Source organism: Helicoverpa zea, chromosome 17 (assembly GCF_022581195.2).
Source record: "Helicoverpa zea isolate HzStark_Cry1AcR chromosome 17, ilHelZeax1.1, whole genome shotgun sequence".
In the NCBI taxonomy this organism is placed as follows: Eukaryota; Metazoa; Arthropoda; class Insecta; order Lepidoptera; family Noctuidae; genus Helicoverpa; species Helicoverpa zea.
In genome coordinates, this window is record NC_061468.1 from 9,492,243 (window position 1) to 9,505,323 (window position 13,081).

The 13,081-nt window shown below is 35.6% G+C and overlaps 2 protein-coding genes across 7 annotated transcripts in view; one reads left to right on the forward strand and one right to left on the reverse strand.

Annotated features, from left to right (window-relative positions):
- The window catches only part of LOC124638361 (hillarin), a 77,948-nt gene that overhangs the window by 44,697 nt on the left and 20,170 nt on the right, over positions 1 to 13,081 (reverse strand). For all 6 annotated transcript variants that reach the window (XM_047175304.1, XM_047175307.1, XM_047175301.1 and 3 more), the window contains one exon: positions 7,623 to 7,812. In XM_047175304.1, the coding sequence (XP_047031260.1) occupies positions 7,623 to 7,812 (190 nt within the window). The remainder of the gene's footprint in view (positions 1 to 7,622; positions 7,813 to 13,081) is intronic.
- On the forward strand, positions 11,540 to 13,021 carry LOC124638364 (putative nuclease HARBI1). The gene is made up of 2 exons (XM_047175311.1): positions 11,540 to 12,014; positions 12,120 to 13,021. The coding sequence occupies exons 1-2, from the start codon at positions 11,794 to 11,796 to the stop codon at positions 12,982 to 12,984; spliced, it is 1,086 nt and encodes a 361-aa protein (XP_047031267.1). The 5' UTR covers positions 11,540 to 11,793; the 3' UTR covers positions 12,985 to 13,021.

The following is a 13,081-nucleotide window of genomic DNA, read 5'->3' on the forward strand; positions in this document are numbered from 1 at the left end:
GGTCTATTTTCGGTATGTTTCAAACAAGGATCTTGCAAGAAAGTTACGTACGAGAAAATAAAGCCTAAATGACGCCATAATATACGACGAAGAAAGTACAATTAAATTTCTGCGTGCTTACCGTGCTTACTACATATCCATTAGAAATTCACATATGTAAAATGACAAATTCATCTTACATTTTGTGTTCTAAGAAATACCCGGTATTTTTACTATATTTTCGCAGTGCTTATGATGAAATTTGAAACACATTCTTTTCAACCTAATACAGGTAGTGTTTCCCACAATGCCTGAACACTTAAGGACCACCACGGCTCAAGGTGAATCGAAATCAGATTTCCGTGTCCAGGATTCTTCTAGAGAACAAGAAGATATGCCCAACGACGATACACTCAAACTATCTTTGGTTCGGAGCAATAGTAATTTATCTAATTATTTAGCACCTTAAAAGTCCGTGTTAAAGTCTGGGCCGATTGAAGGTGGCACAAAATTGAAGGTCGTCACGGCTATTTAGGCACAATGTGTTGTTTTTCTTTGGGAAACCTTTGTGTTTAATTTGTCTCCGTCCTGATAAGAGTTTTGGGTTTTAGTGACAGACGTTTTGAATGTCAACTGTTTCAATTTGTACTATTCAAATATTGTATCATGCTTATAAGTAAGTTTTTGTAAGTACCTAAATTATGTGTAACTGATCTACCAATACAAATATTTCAATACTAGCTTCTGACAGTGGTTTCACCCGCATCCAGTGGGAACCTCTGCACGAACCTGAATAAAAAGTAGCCTAGAGCCTTCCTCGATAAATGGGCTATCTAACACTGAAAGAAATTTTGAAATCGGACCAGTAGTTCTTGAAATCTCAACAGCGCAACTCAGCGCGTTCAAACAAACAAACAAACTCTTCAGTTTTATAATATTAGTATAGATTAGGTACAATTATTTAGAGATTAATTAATATATAAAAATATGGTTCCTTCTTAAATCTACAAGACCGTAAATATGTACCTCTTTACATTTACCCACATCCTTAATTTTATCCACATGTATTTTCTTCAATTTTCCCGGCAAGGCAAGGCCCAGCAGGATATTTTCATTCTATAAGAATTTAAAGGTACTAACGACAAAATACGACAAGATGTATATTAAGGACAACTTAACAGCCCAATTACATAATACTTTCTTACCCAACATTAACACAATATTCTACACAAATTCCCCAGGATAATAAAACGATGTATTCCGACCAACGCGTGCCTTTCTCAGGCATTGCGTTATGCAGAACGTTAGTGCAATGCATGGTGCAACAGAGCAGCAATTTTGTGTCGCGTTTATCCCTAAATATGGCAGTGGTGCGAATATGGGTATACTGAGGAAAGCGATTAGACTGTGGCAAGATTTATGGCATTTGGAAGTGGACTCGTTATTGGATATGTGGGTCATTTCGGATGTGAAATCAGAGTTATATATCTACAGGTACTTATTATCCTTGTAAAAAGATAGGAATTAGTAAATTTCTTATGGTTAATCAGCAAATGACCGATCCCGCTGTGGGTGCAGCGTGAGGGAATGTCAGATTCCTACAGACTAAAATCCACCATGCTCATTCTAAACCCTTTATGTACCAGGACCGCGGTTACTTTCTTTCGAATAATCTCCCTGAATTTCAAGTTGGGGGAGAAAAAACTTGATTCAAGAGAAAAACTGAAATGCTGGAAAATCTTCGTCGCAGGAAATTCCATAATAAGGGGCCATAAGTTAGAAAGTATCTAAATAACAGCAATTAATTCAATTTAAACTATACATAACCACAACAGAAAAGCCAACCACCTCTTAAGTAACCCAGCTAAAAAACGTCCTACAAAGCGTACATAGTCATGTGCCACTATAAATTTCTCAAGTTCTTTACAAGTTACAACTGACGGCGACGCACGATTCGGGAGCTGCGCGTGAGTTGCGAAACTGTCGCCGCGTGACGTCACCACCGACCTTCTTAATGTCGTTTACTTGGAACGCTTAGATTAGGAACGTAGGCCTATATGTGTTTTGTTTCTTATTGAAGGTTTTGTGTGTTAAGTGGGTTCAATGGTGGTAATTGAGGAGAACAAATATAGTGAGACTTTGATTCGCTTTTGATCATATTACTGGGGTTCTTGATTTACTTTGAGCTATATAATATAACTCCCATATTTAGAGAGTAAGGAAGGCGGCAAGTAATAGTGGCTTCCGTCGGCAAAGGCGTCGGTTCTATCCAAGTAGATCAGCCAGCTGTGGTGGACAAGCGAATGCGTGAACACAGGTGCTCTCCCTATTCCTTCACCCTCATAGCCCGATGGATCCACTCTGACACGTTTAGAGAGAGATGCTTGTCCCATATTTACAAGCTCTTCGAGGCATGGGTTCATATCAACGAATTGTTCGAATATTCGTTGCAACATCCATCATTCGATAAAAATATCAAAGGAACTAGATATATTCAAATAATTTTTGCCATATCCGTTTCAAAGAATTAAACATGTGCCGTAAAAGTCCAGTCTGTTCATTAAAAACGTCAGATTTCCTTCGGCAAAGTCTGAATCCGGACAATTAATTATGGTTTCTGTTTTTGTGACATAAACCTCTTTTTGCGTTCATTACGAACGTTACAAACTTTTTGCGTAGTTGCCTTAGTAATTTAATAAATGGTCTCTAATTTGGCCTTACTCATTAACCGGCCTAGTGGAGACCTAAGTTACTTTTAAATTCAAAAGCTTAAGATACTTTGCCCTTGTCTTTTAAAATATTTTGAGTCAAGGAACATAATTTTGAATAGGCTGCGTGATTACAAAGCCATAAAAATATAAGTACGTTAGAAAAAAAGAAAAGCCACTGAATGACGGCGAAAATACTGTCGTCACATTCAACTGATTCTAAAAACAAAAGTCTTCCAATTTTAAAAGCAGTCAATTAAAAACAAAAACAAGATTAGAGTAAGAATTTAAAATGTTTCCAGGAAAACATTCCACATTTGAAATAGGCTAAAAAACCAGCCAGCTTCACCGTTTATGTAGTTCCACATTCAAACGGAAAATGTAGTAACAGTTGTCATTTATGGAATTCCTGTATCGCCTACGACAGTTGGAATAAACCTAGTTACTGGTGACTGAATATTTTAGAATTAACTAACGAACGGTTACGTCCGTCGATTGAAATATAGAACTGGATTAATCAACGTACCTAGTTATTAAAGTTACGAGATTGATTTGAAAGACTTAAAGGCTCTATGGTAGCTTGGTATATACAAACTTTTTCGACGTAATTTCAAAACTTTTGAATAAGACCTCGTCCTTTCATAATGTACCTTGCTATATTAATGCTTACTTAATGGATTAAAAAAATCAGGAATCGGTACATTTTATGAACAAAAATAGATAAGTATCTTCGATTATCATTTATTAATCAAAATCTTAGATAAATTTTAGACATGGTAACATCAGATTAACGTGTCTTCAGACGCACCAAAGTTGGAAGATGACATTTACAGATTATAATGCTATAATAAGATTATCCTAAAATATCTAGATCCGGTATATTGATATGTAAATTGCTTACTAAATATAAACACCAATAACGCCACATTTTGACAGCTGCATAAAATATTTTCAATTTAATAAGAAACAGTAGTTTATATTGAAGTAAATTGGTGTATTGTAACCAGGTAAATATTTGTCTAACCTTTTTACAATTTTGTTTTAGTCTGCTTCCAGTCTTATCGACTGCAGCTGGGTATCAGTGTTTTCTATGGACCGACTGTCTAAATGACTTCCTCAACCCAGTTACTTGGGCAACACGATATCCCTTGGCAAGACGGTCTGGATTTACTGACTACACGTAACGACTGCTAAAGACGATCAAATGTCAACCGGGACCGACCTATTCAACGTGCCTTCCAAACACACGCAGGAACTCATTATGTCATAAATGGTCACCCATCATCGGATGCTGTAAGTTAGCGAGCTTCTTTGAAACCATGATGCAACTAATTAACATAAATTCTTGGCGCTCATCATTATATAACTTGGATTACGTCAGCTTCGACATATTGATGCACTTATGACTTAAGGGAAATAAGGACGATGACCTTTTTAGTGTCAATACTGGTTGAAGGCTCTTGTTATACTCGAAGATGCATAATTAAGGAACACTGACAAATATTGTACATACAGTAAACTGCAGATTACAAGAACCGATCTATATGCTATTTTGCGATTGGAGATTGAATTTTGACATAATTTCGCATATCCATTTTCCTGAAATTTTACCGGCATCCCAGATCTATGCATCTACTGCATACACCGGGATAAAATATAGCCTATTTTATTCGAAAAAAGTGTAGCTTTCCAAGTGCGAAAACTTTCAACATAGAGTGAATTTCAAAAATTGGTTCACCAGTTTCGGAGCCTTTAGGGTGCAAAACAAACAAAACAATTTATGTATTATACCTATATTTCAATATCAATCGAAAAACAGCGGATGGATCGGTTATTACAACTCGCATTTAACGTAAGTTCACTTCACATAAGGTCCATAGGTCCAAACACTAAGGGCCTTACTACAAAAACTTTAAACCCTGTTTTACACTTGTCTAATAAAATTTTGGCTGCAAAATGAACCATATGTCAACGTCATAATTTGACATTTTTTTAGACAAGGCATAAACTGACGTTTAAAAGTTTTTGTGGTAAGACGGTAAAGCTTTAGGTCACTGGGCTGCCGCGCGGAATGTGGCCGGCTGTTTTGCAACAAGTTCTCCTGTCCCTTTCACACATACCACCTCTCGCTCTACCACTCGAAGTAGCCCGAACTGTGCCGAAGTTCAAGAGCTTTCGTACCGTGCCTTCTTCGGAAGTACGACTGGATTCTTGCAGGTTTTGTTTGTTATTTATGCCTTTTTGATGCGGATTTGTGATAGACATTTTAGTTTGTTAAATAACGGAATCTTAAACGGTTGGTTTAAGCACATTCCTGTTTAAATTCTTTAGTCTTTTACGGTGTGAAGGGTAATCAATTTGGTGGTTATGTGATTTTAATGTTTTAAAAGCGAAATAAATGGTAATATGTGCCTCCTTTGCTAAATATTTACATAGATCTTAACATCGAATTCGTTTATTTTTATTTAAACGCTAATTTGTCTTTCCGAATACTTACTACCTATAAATTAATGATTATATTTGAACTCTACGTTCCTTCTATGCCAATAAAACTTGGACCCGAGATAATTTGTCAAGCCCCACGAAGTTTTCAGAGACATACATCATATTTAATAATAGTAAAAGTTGTTAAAGAGTACCACCATAATGCTACCTTTACAGACATATAACCTACTTCCCAAAAAAAAATTACAAAAAAAAAATCATTATCTCACACACAATCAGAGGTGTAAAAAGGTTACAATCATAAAACTTTGGCCAGCTGGTGACCAATAAGAGGTACATTGAATACAAGTGACACTATTTCGCTGATGACGTCACAGACGCATGCGCAGCGAGATTCGGCTTCATTCAAATTTTATGTCACGCTAGTGCAACTTTTGTGGCTTCAATTTCCTTGTACAATGTTAAGGGTTGTTCTGAATATTCTTTTATAAAAAGTGTCGTCTCTTAATTAATTGTCTTACCTAAAAGTATAAATCACTAAGTTCTTTTAATTTGTACATAATTATATATAGTGACCTATGAAGATATCAGTGCTTGGTACAGGTGGCACAAATAGTACTGTACAATTGCTATACTTAACAATACCCAACGTGAATCATTGCTTAAGGCATCGTTCAGACCAAACGTATTGTCGGCCGCTGACTGTGAGCGCGCGTTACGCAGTTTATTGCTTTTCCATATATATTGAAATTGTCGTTCACACCGAACCGACTATACGCTGTTACGTCGTCTGTTGTAGCTGACTCTCAGTGGCCGATTATTTTACTACGCGACTATGCACGGCGGACGCGGATTGGCTACGCGGACGCAGTTGCCGAATAGCGCCGCTCCACCGCGTACGCACCGCCGCGCCTCGGTACAGCACGTCGATGATTAGTGTCCCTTTTATATAAACTTAAACGTATTAAAGATAGTAACTCATCGAATGTTTTACTGTCATACGAAAATATTTCTTGAACTTATTTGGATAAAGTCTATATTCGAAATATAAAGTATGAAATTGACCAAGAAAACATTTCTTCAAATTTAAGGGATGTACCCACAATCTCTTCTTTTTATTATTTTCGTCTTCCTCTAGAGCTTCGCAAATGGCAACTTTCTGAATGCGCATCATTTAATTGAAATATCAGTAAAACGTCTGATTTGAAAAAAATAAATTACGCTAGTTTTATCGTTTATAAAATACTACGAGCAACTTCAAATACTGAGCCCTTTTATGTGTAGAATAGTCAGCCGCTCAGCGTACGCATCTAGTGTGAACCTACACGAGCCTATTCTTTTGTTCACACATGTAGCGCATCGTACGCTATAGCCTATTGTCGGCTTGGTGAGTACGCGTACTGCAGATTGAGTCGACGTTCACACTGGGGCAGACAGTGAGTATACTCACAGTCAGCGGCGGACAATACGTTTGGTGTGAACAATCCCTTAACTGCATAATGAGTACATAGTTGATTAAAAATTCTTACAAGAAAATGACTTTGGTATTATATCTGTGCCAGAGAACTTTGTTAAGAAGGGTCTTTTTTTCATCGAAAATCTTCAAATGACCCCTCCCACTGTGGGTGCAGTGTGAAGGTGTTTCAAAATCTTACTGACTAAAACCCACCATGTTCCCTCTTAAGCCCTGTATGTACCAGGGCCGGGTGGCTCTTTCGAACAATCCCACAGCTTCGGCAGGCTTTGGCCTTTGGTAAGTTAGCACATGTGTTATAGAGTAAATAAAGTAAGAATATTACACATTTATAATATCTACATAACTATTAACAAACCAACCAAACCGATTGAATAACCGATTGAATGATTGGCAGCCAGTGATTCGGACTATTGTCTGATTGATATCCGAGTGCACTTAAACAATGGATGCCCTTGCACGATGGCATTGTCCTGGTTTGTTGACCACTGTGCACAGCTGCACTTTTTTTTTGTTTTTAAATGTATTTTGTTGTTTATTTGTTTTGTTTTTAAGAAGGTTGTTAGTAGATTGGGTTTTGAGCTAGATTTAAATGAGGGTCAGTCGATTTTTCGTATTTGATTTCGTATTATCAGGTCAGTGTAAGCCTGTGATGCCAAAATTCAGAAAAAATAATTGATACGAAAATTATCTAAGTAACAAAAACTAGCGTCTACCAGCTTCCCAGAAACCCTTCGCAAACCGGGAAAGTAGCCTTATAGTATTCCTGGATAATTGGCGGGCTATCAAAAACAGATTGAATTTTGCAAATCGTACCAGTCGTCCTGACATTAGCGTGTCCAAGCCAGCAAACCAATCTTTCAGCGCAGAGCACTATTCTAAAAATACTTCTAGCAACATACAAATTAAATACAAATGATCACATAAAAGGAAAAAGAAAAATAAGTTGACCCCTTCACCAGTACCATGAGGGGCACATAGAAGAAAGACTCCTACTTACTACAAATAATACTCACATTCATTATCATGACTGTTCCTCGCCAATCCTCTGATCTGCTCGTTAACATAGTTATTACTCTTGGGCACGTTGAGCGCACTTCTAATGCCCACTGAGGAGTTATCCAGGTGACCTGGCCCGATCTTCGGCACGTGACTCGAGCAGTACACCTCTTTGTCTTCTGTCCAGTGCTGGTTGTTGTAGTATGTCTGGGGAAGAAATTGGGGGTTAAATAAGTCATTATAATCATCACAGAAAAATCAAGAACTAAGTGGAATTTTTAAGAACACCTAAGGAAAAATTGGTACATTGAGGTCATTATCATTCATTGTAGAAGAAATTAAGAATACAGTAGCATTTTAAATAACATTTCGGAACAAAATTGGTCCACTGTGCAGATGATCGGTCAACTTAAGACTCGACTTTATGTCGAAACTTCAACTTTTAAGACAGCTCAAATATGTATAATTCTATCACAAGGCATAAAGACTCATCAGTTACTTATTGTTTAACCATTTTGTGGGTAACGTCTGTATTAACGGCCCTTTCCGTAAACGAATTTAAAACGTTTAATTCAAAAATTCCAATTCTCATTCATCCATATAAACAGGTAGCTGTTCAAAACCCGAATACAAATAAAATGTCAAATTACGTAGCCTTTTTATTCTTTTATTGGTGAGGCTGATTCATTTTACACAAATTATAGGTAATACAATAGAGAAGGTCCAATATAAAATGGTCCTTGGTAATTCTGTCTATAAAACAAATGAAGGGTCAAGATAAAATGGACGATTTACAAAAGATTTCACAGACAGAGCGATATGGACAGTTAATTTGTGACAAAGTGAATGTTTTCATTGAATTATACGTTGTATGTGTATACTAGAAGTATGTATCAGTTTAATGTATGTTTTTCTAGTGTTTTGTTGTTACTAGTATTACTAATTCGTGTTGTAAATCAAGATTAAAATGTCTCTGTTGTCTGTGGTATCGTAACTCCCCAACGGGTTCATCCGTTCTTAATCAATTGAAAAATATATTTTTAGCAGTGGTACATATATTTGTTTAATGGTAAATGTTCTTAATTAATTCATTTTCGTTTGAAAGGTAAATGCATTTCAAACCCTTAATGCAAACCTATATTTTTTATGTAACTTAGCTTTTTTGGCAAACTTAAACAATAAATTATATTCTACAATAAGTATCACACTGTTATACATATAAAGCTCACCCAGTTTACCACAAAAGCGCCTACAAACAATAATTCCCATAACAAAGTGTAGCTAACTGTTAATTATCGCTTACACATCAAACTGTTGCTTAACTGAACAGTTACAAACGTGTGTACAGATTAACTCGACCGAATAAGGGCGTATATGTAACGGAATCCTTAATAAAACATATGTGAAGGGAAAGTGAGTTCATTATGCTTTCATGTTAAAAGGACTGATCTGTATTGGATGCAATATTGAACGGATATAGGTTGTACTCCAGAGAAGCTTTGGGATTTTTTTTGAATCGATTTGAAAAGACACAATGTAGGGAGCCGCAGCTATAATCCCCAGGTAAATAAGGCTATACATTTTATCTTGGTATGGGAAGATATTTCCACGGGACTCGGATCAAACTGCTGACAACATTAAAAAAATAACAGACATTGATAATTGTGAGGCGTAACTAAACTCTACATATGTATATGTCAAACAAAAGCAATAGCAGACAAAATCTAGTAAGGACATCATGGCGTATTACAACCATATACCTCCTAGAGTAGTCTAGGCATGGCGTTCATTCATACATAACTTTTAATGAGTTCCTTTAAATGGTTACAATAGAAACTAACTACAGGATATAAGCTGTCGTTATGGAGATACGACAGACAGGTAAAGGGGCATAAATAAATTACGTCATAAGGGGGAGAGAGCGAATGACGAATAATTGTGATATTGTGTGACAAGGACGTCTCGTACGCATTGTGAATGAATCCATTTTTAAAATAAACAGGGACAATTTGAGAATAATTTTTCAGTATTTTAGTTTGTTTTTTTTTTTTTTTTTCAGTAATAAGGTCTAATGAAGCCCTAGAAAAGTACTTAACTATTGATTACTATAAATTATTAATTATCTATTAATTATTAACATTACTGTGAGTATGTACGTAGCGTAAATTACTTAAGGTAATATGAAGCAATGTAGTTACGAAGTATTTATGAATTTACAGGCTTTCTGACTGAAAAATATACTCCGAAAAATATTCTCAAAAATAGCATATAAAGATACTATATATTTATTCTTCTCCACCAGCAAAATACTATAATGAAAATGAATAACATCGTATCTGCTTTGTTATTACAAGTACAATTACAATATTAACGGAATAGGGTCGTAAGTACCTATGACGCATTGTAACACATCCCCACTGTTAATAATGAGTATAATGACTCAGTATTTGTTTACTAATAATTTATAGCCGTACAATTGCGTGTACAAATATGTATTTATTACTTACATGAACTTTGTTTTAATTCCCTTGACCTCGGAATTAAAAATTGTTGAATTGTTTCTTAAGGCTTTATAACTACTGATTTACTTACAGCGTGAGAAAATACTGGCGTTTTAATTTTTATGTGGTTTTGTTTTATTTTTTAGTTTTATCTTTAGGAAGTTATCGTTGAGTATTTAAGAAACACGATACGAAAAATATTATGACATAGACACATTGGGTACCAATTTTAATGACACCCGATTAAATGGCGGCGAGGGATACTTACCATTGTAGAACATCGAGATTACCATGCATCCATCTCTAAGATAATGTGACCATAGACCTCATAATTTATTTTTTTATGATGCCAATACCGATATTTGAATTCCGCATACGGCCTCAATGTGCAAACCTCTTTAGTTGCTACAAAGTTGCAAACGAGGTAGCAACTTAGCAAGCAGGAAATAAAGAAAGACATAAAGTATTAAAGCTAGGAATTATAGCTAGATTGTAATCTGTCTGCATGCCTAAGTGGTCTGTGACGCAAGAGGAAAATAACTTTCATAAAGCTGGTCAGGAATTAATAAGACATTACCACTTATTATAATGTGCAGTTATATTCAATTTTATGGTTAAAATATGTTTTTTTACCAGGCGATTGGACCGGGCGTTTTATATACGAAAATTACGTGCGTAAATAGTTCGTCTTCTCAAATAAGCATAATTAGTTATTAATTATTGTCTGTGTTTAAACCTTCCATCTGCTTATATTTATATAGAGGCTGAATTACGGATTGAAATAACTAATAAAAAAAGGACTTCCAAAACACTAAAATGTAAGAAAAAAAGTACATTCGGGCGCAGCGGGGTTTATTTCGACACCAACTCGGGAGAAAACTAACTCTTCCTTTTTCGGAAGTCAGTTAAACAGAAAAACGATTCAATAACAAATTCTAGAGAGTAGAAACTTGAAATGAGGTGAAATAGTTTAAAGGCCAGGTCCCCGCATTCTAGTGTTAAACTATCACCGATTTAAATAGCGATTACCTACTTGTAAAACAGTTAATTAGGATAATGGCTGAACCTCATGTCTATTCTACGACATTTTTCTGCTTAATACGTTTTGCATATTCAGCTTGAGCGGTTAATTTTATTGACGTACCACGGATCTTGAGTGTAGGTCACATTTCTTTCTTATACTTATGTATTGTTTGTGTTCTACTTTGGGGTAAAAATCTCTGATAGAGTTGAGTATAGTATACTGGAGGGAGACTAGAAGATAAGTACCTAAGTACCTAACTCTTGATCACTTTTGATTTTGTGCCAGAATTTTTTAGAATAAATCATAATTGAAAGATTCTTTGTATCCAGCAAATAGGTAGGTACCTATATAAGGATAAAATATTATAAGCTTCCCCAAACTCTCATAAAAAAGTAAATAATACTTAGGGCCGATTTTTCAATGGTCAGATAAAGGGAAAGATAAGGTTTATTCCACAGTTAGCGAGAATCTCAATTTTTCAATTGACAGATAGGCCCTAACGGTCAGGTAAACTCTCTATCCAGCCGATAAATTTATCTGGCCCTTTACGGGCCAGGTAGCGCGCTAACGGTCAGATAACTCAGATATTTTGTCATTTCTGCAATCACGCGCGTTCGTTTTTGTAGGTTATACTTGTGTTCTTGCTTCCTAAATTATAAAATAATGGATATTTTTGATTCTATCGACGACGAAACAATCGAGGAAGATGATATAGTGCTAAATTATTTAGAGTCAGAGAGAAGAGAAAGAGTTATTAGAGAGAGACCTGATAATATGTCTCTATGGGATGATAAGAAATTTCATAGGAGATTTCGTCTCGAAAAAAGTACTGTGCAATTTTTATTAACCCTCATTGAAAGTAAAATCGCCAACGTAACAAACAGGTAAGAATTATTTTCTATATAAATAATAAAAACGAGATTTTTGTATATTGACTACGATCTAGGTAACATTGAAAGATACCTATATATTATTTTTTTATTTTTCAGAAACAATTCTGTTCCAGCTTTACAACAATTACTTCTGACTTTGCGGTTCTATGCGTGTGGTAGTTTCTACATTACGATAGGTGATTTTGCTGGAATACACAACTCAACTGCGAGCAAAATTATAAGAAAAGTTACTGAAGCAATTGCCTCTCTTCGCCAGGAATTTGTTACATTGCCAGCTAACAGAGAAGAAATATTATTAGTACAGGAAGGATTTTTTAATATTGCCCGATTTCCGAGGGTTATAGCGGCATTGGATTGTACTCACATCAAGATAATTTCACCAGGTGGCAATACTGCAGAAGACTACAGAAATCGAAAAGGTTTCTTCTCATTGAATGTGCAAGCTATGTGTACTAGCGACTTAAAATTTGAAGATATAGTAACACGATGGCCAGGTTCAACACATGACAGTTTGATATTCTCAAACTCTGCAGCAAAGTTTCAGTTTGATACTAATAGATTTCAGAATGGACTGGTCCTAGGTGACAGTGGTTATTTCTTAAATCATTATTTACTAACTCCGTTAAGTGATCCTCGAACAGAAGCCGAAAGACTATATAATGAGTCTCATATTCGTACTCGAAATGTAATTGAGAGATGTTTCGGGGTTTGGAAAAGGAGATTTCCTGTGTTAAGTATAGGAATGCGGTGCCGAATCCCTCTCGCTCAAGACATTATTGTAGCAACAGCAATTTTACATAATCTTGCAAGAATTAGAAATGAAAGCGAACCACCTGTGGATCCTGAAGTCCACATACCACAACAACCACAATTTGAAACTCTCATTGCTGACCAGCCAGGACACCAACACAATAGTACAAGGGACTCTATGTTAGAATATTTTGAAAGTCTAATCAACTAGTAATGATATATTAATAAACACAATTTTATAACTACAATGTGTTCTTTTTATTATACCTCCACTTTACAGTAATCATATTGTTATAATCAAATAATTT

Excerpts from the sequence above, each read along its gene's own strand:
- LOC124638364 (XM_047175311.1), top strand. The coding sequence starts at position 11,794 with ATGGATATTTTTGATTCTATCGACGACGAAACAATCGAGGAAGATGAT. Across the intron at positions 12,015-12,119 it reads ATCGCCAACGTAACAAACAG|AAACAATTCTGTTCCAGCTT; the intron begins GTAAGAATTATT and ends TTTATTTTTCAG.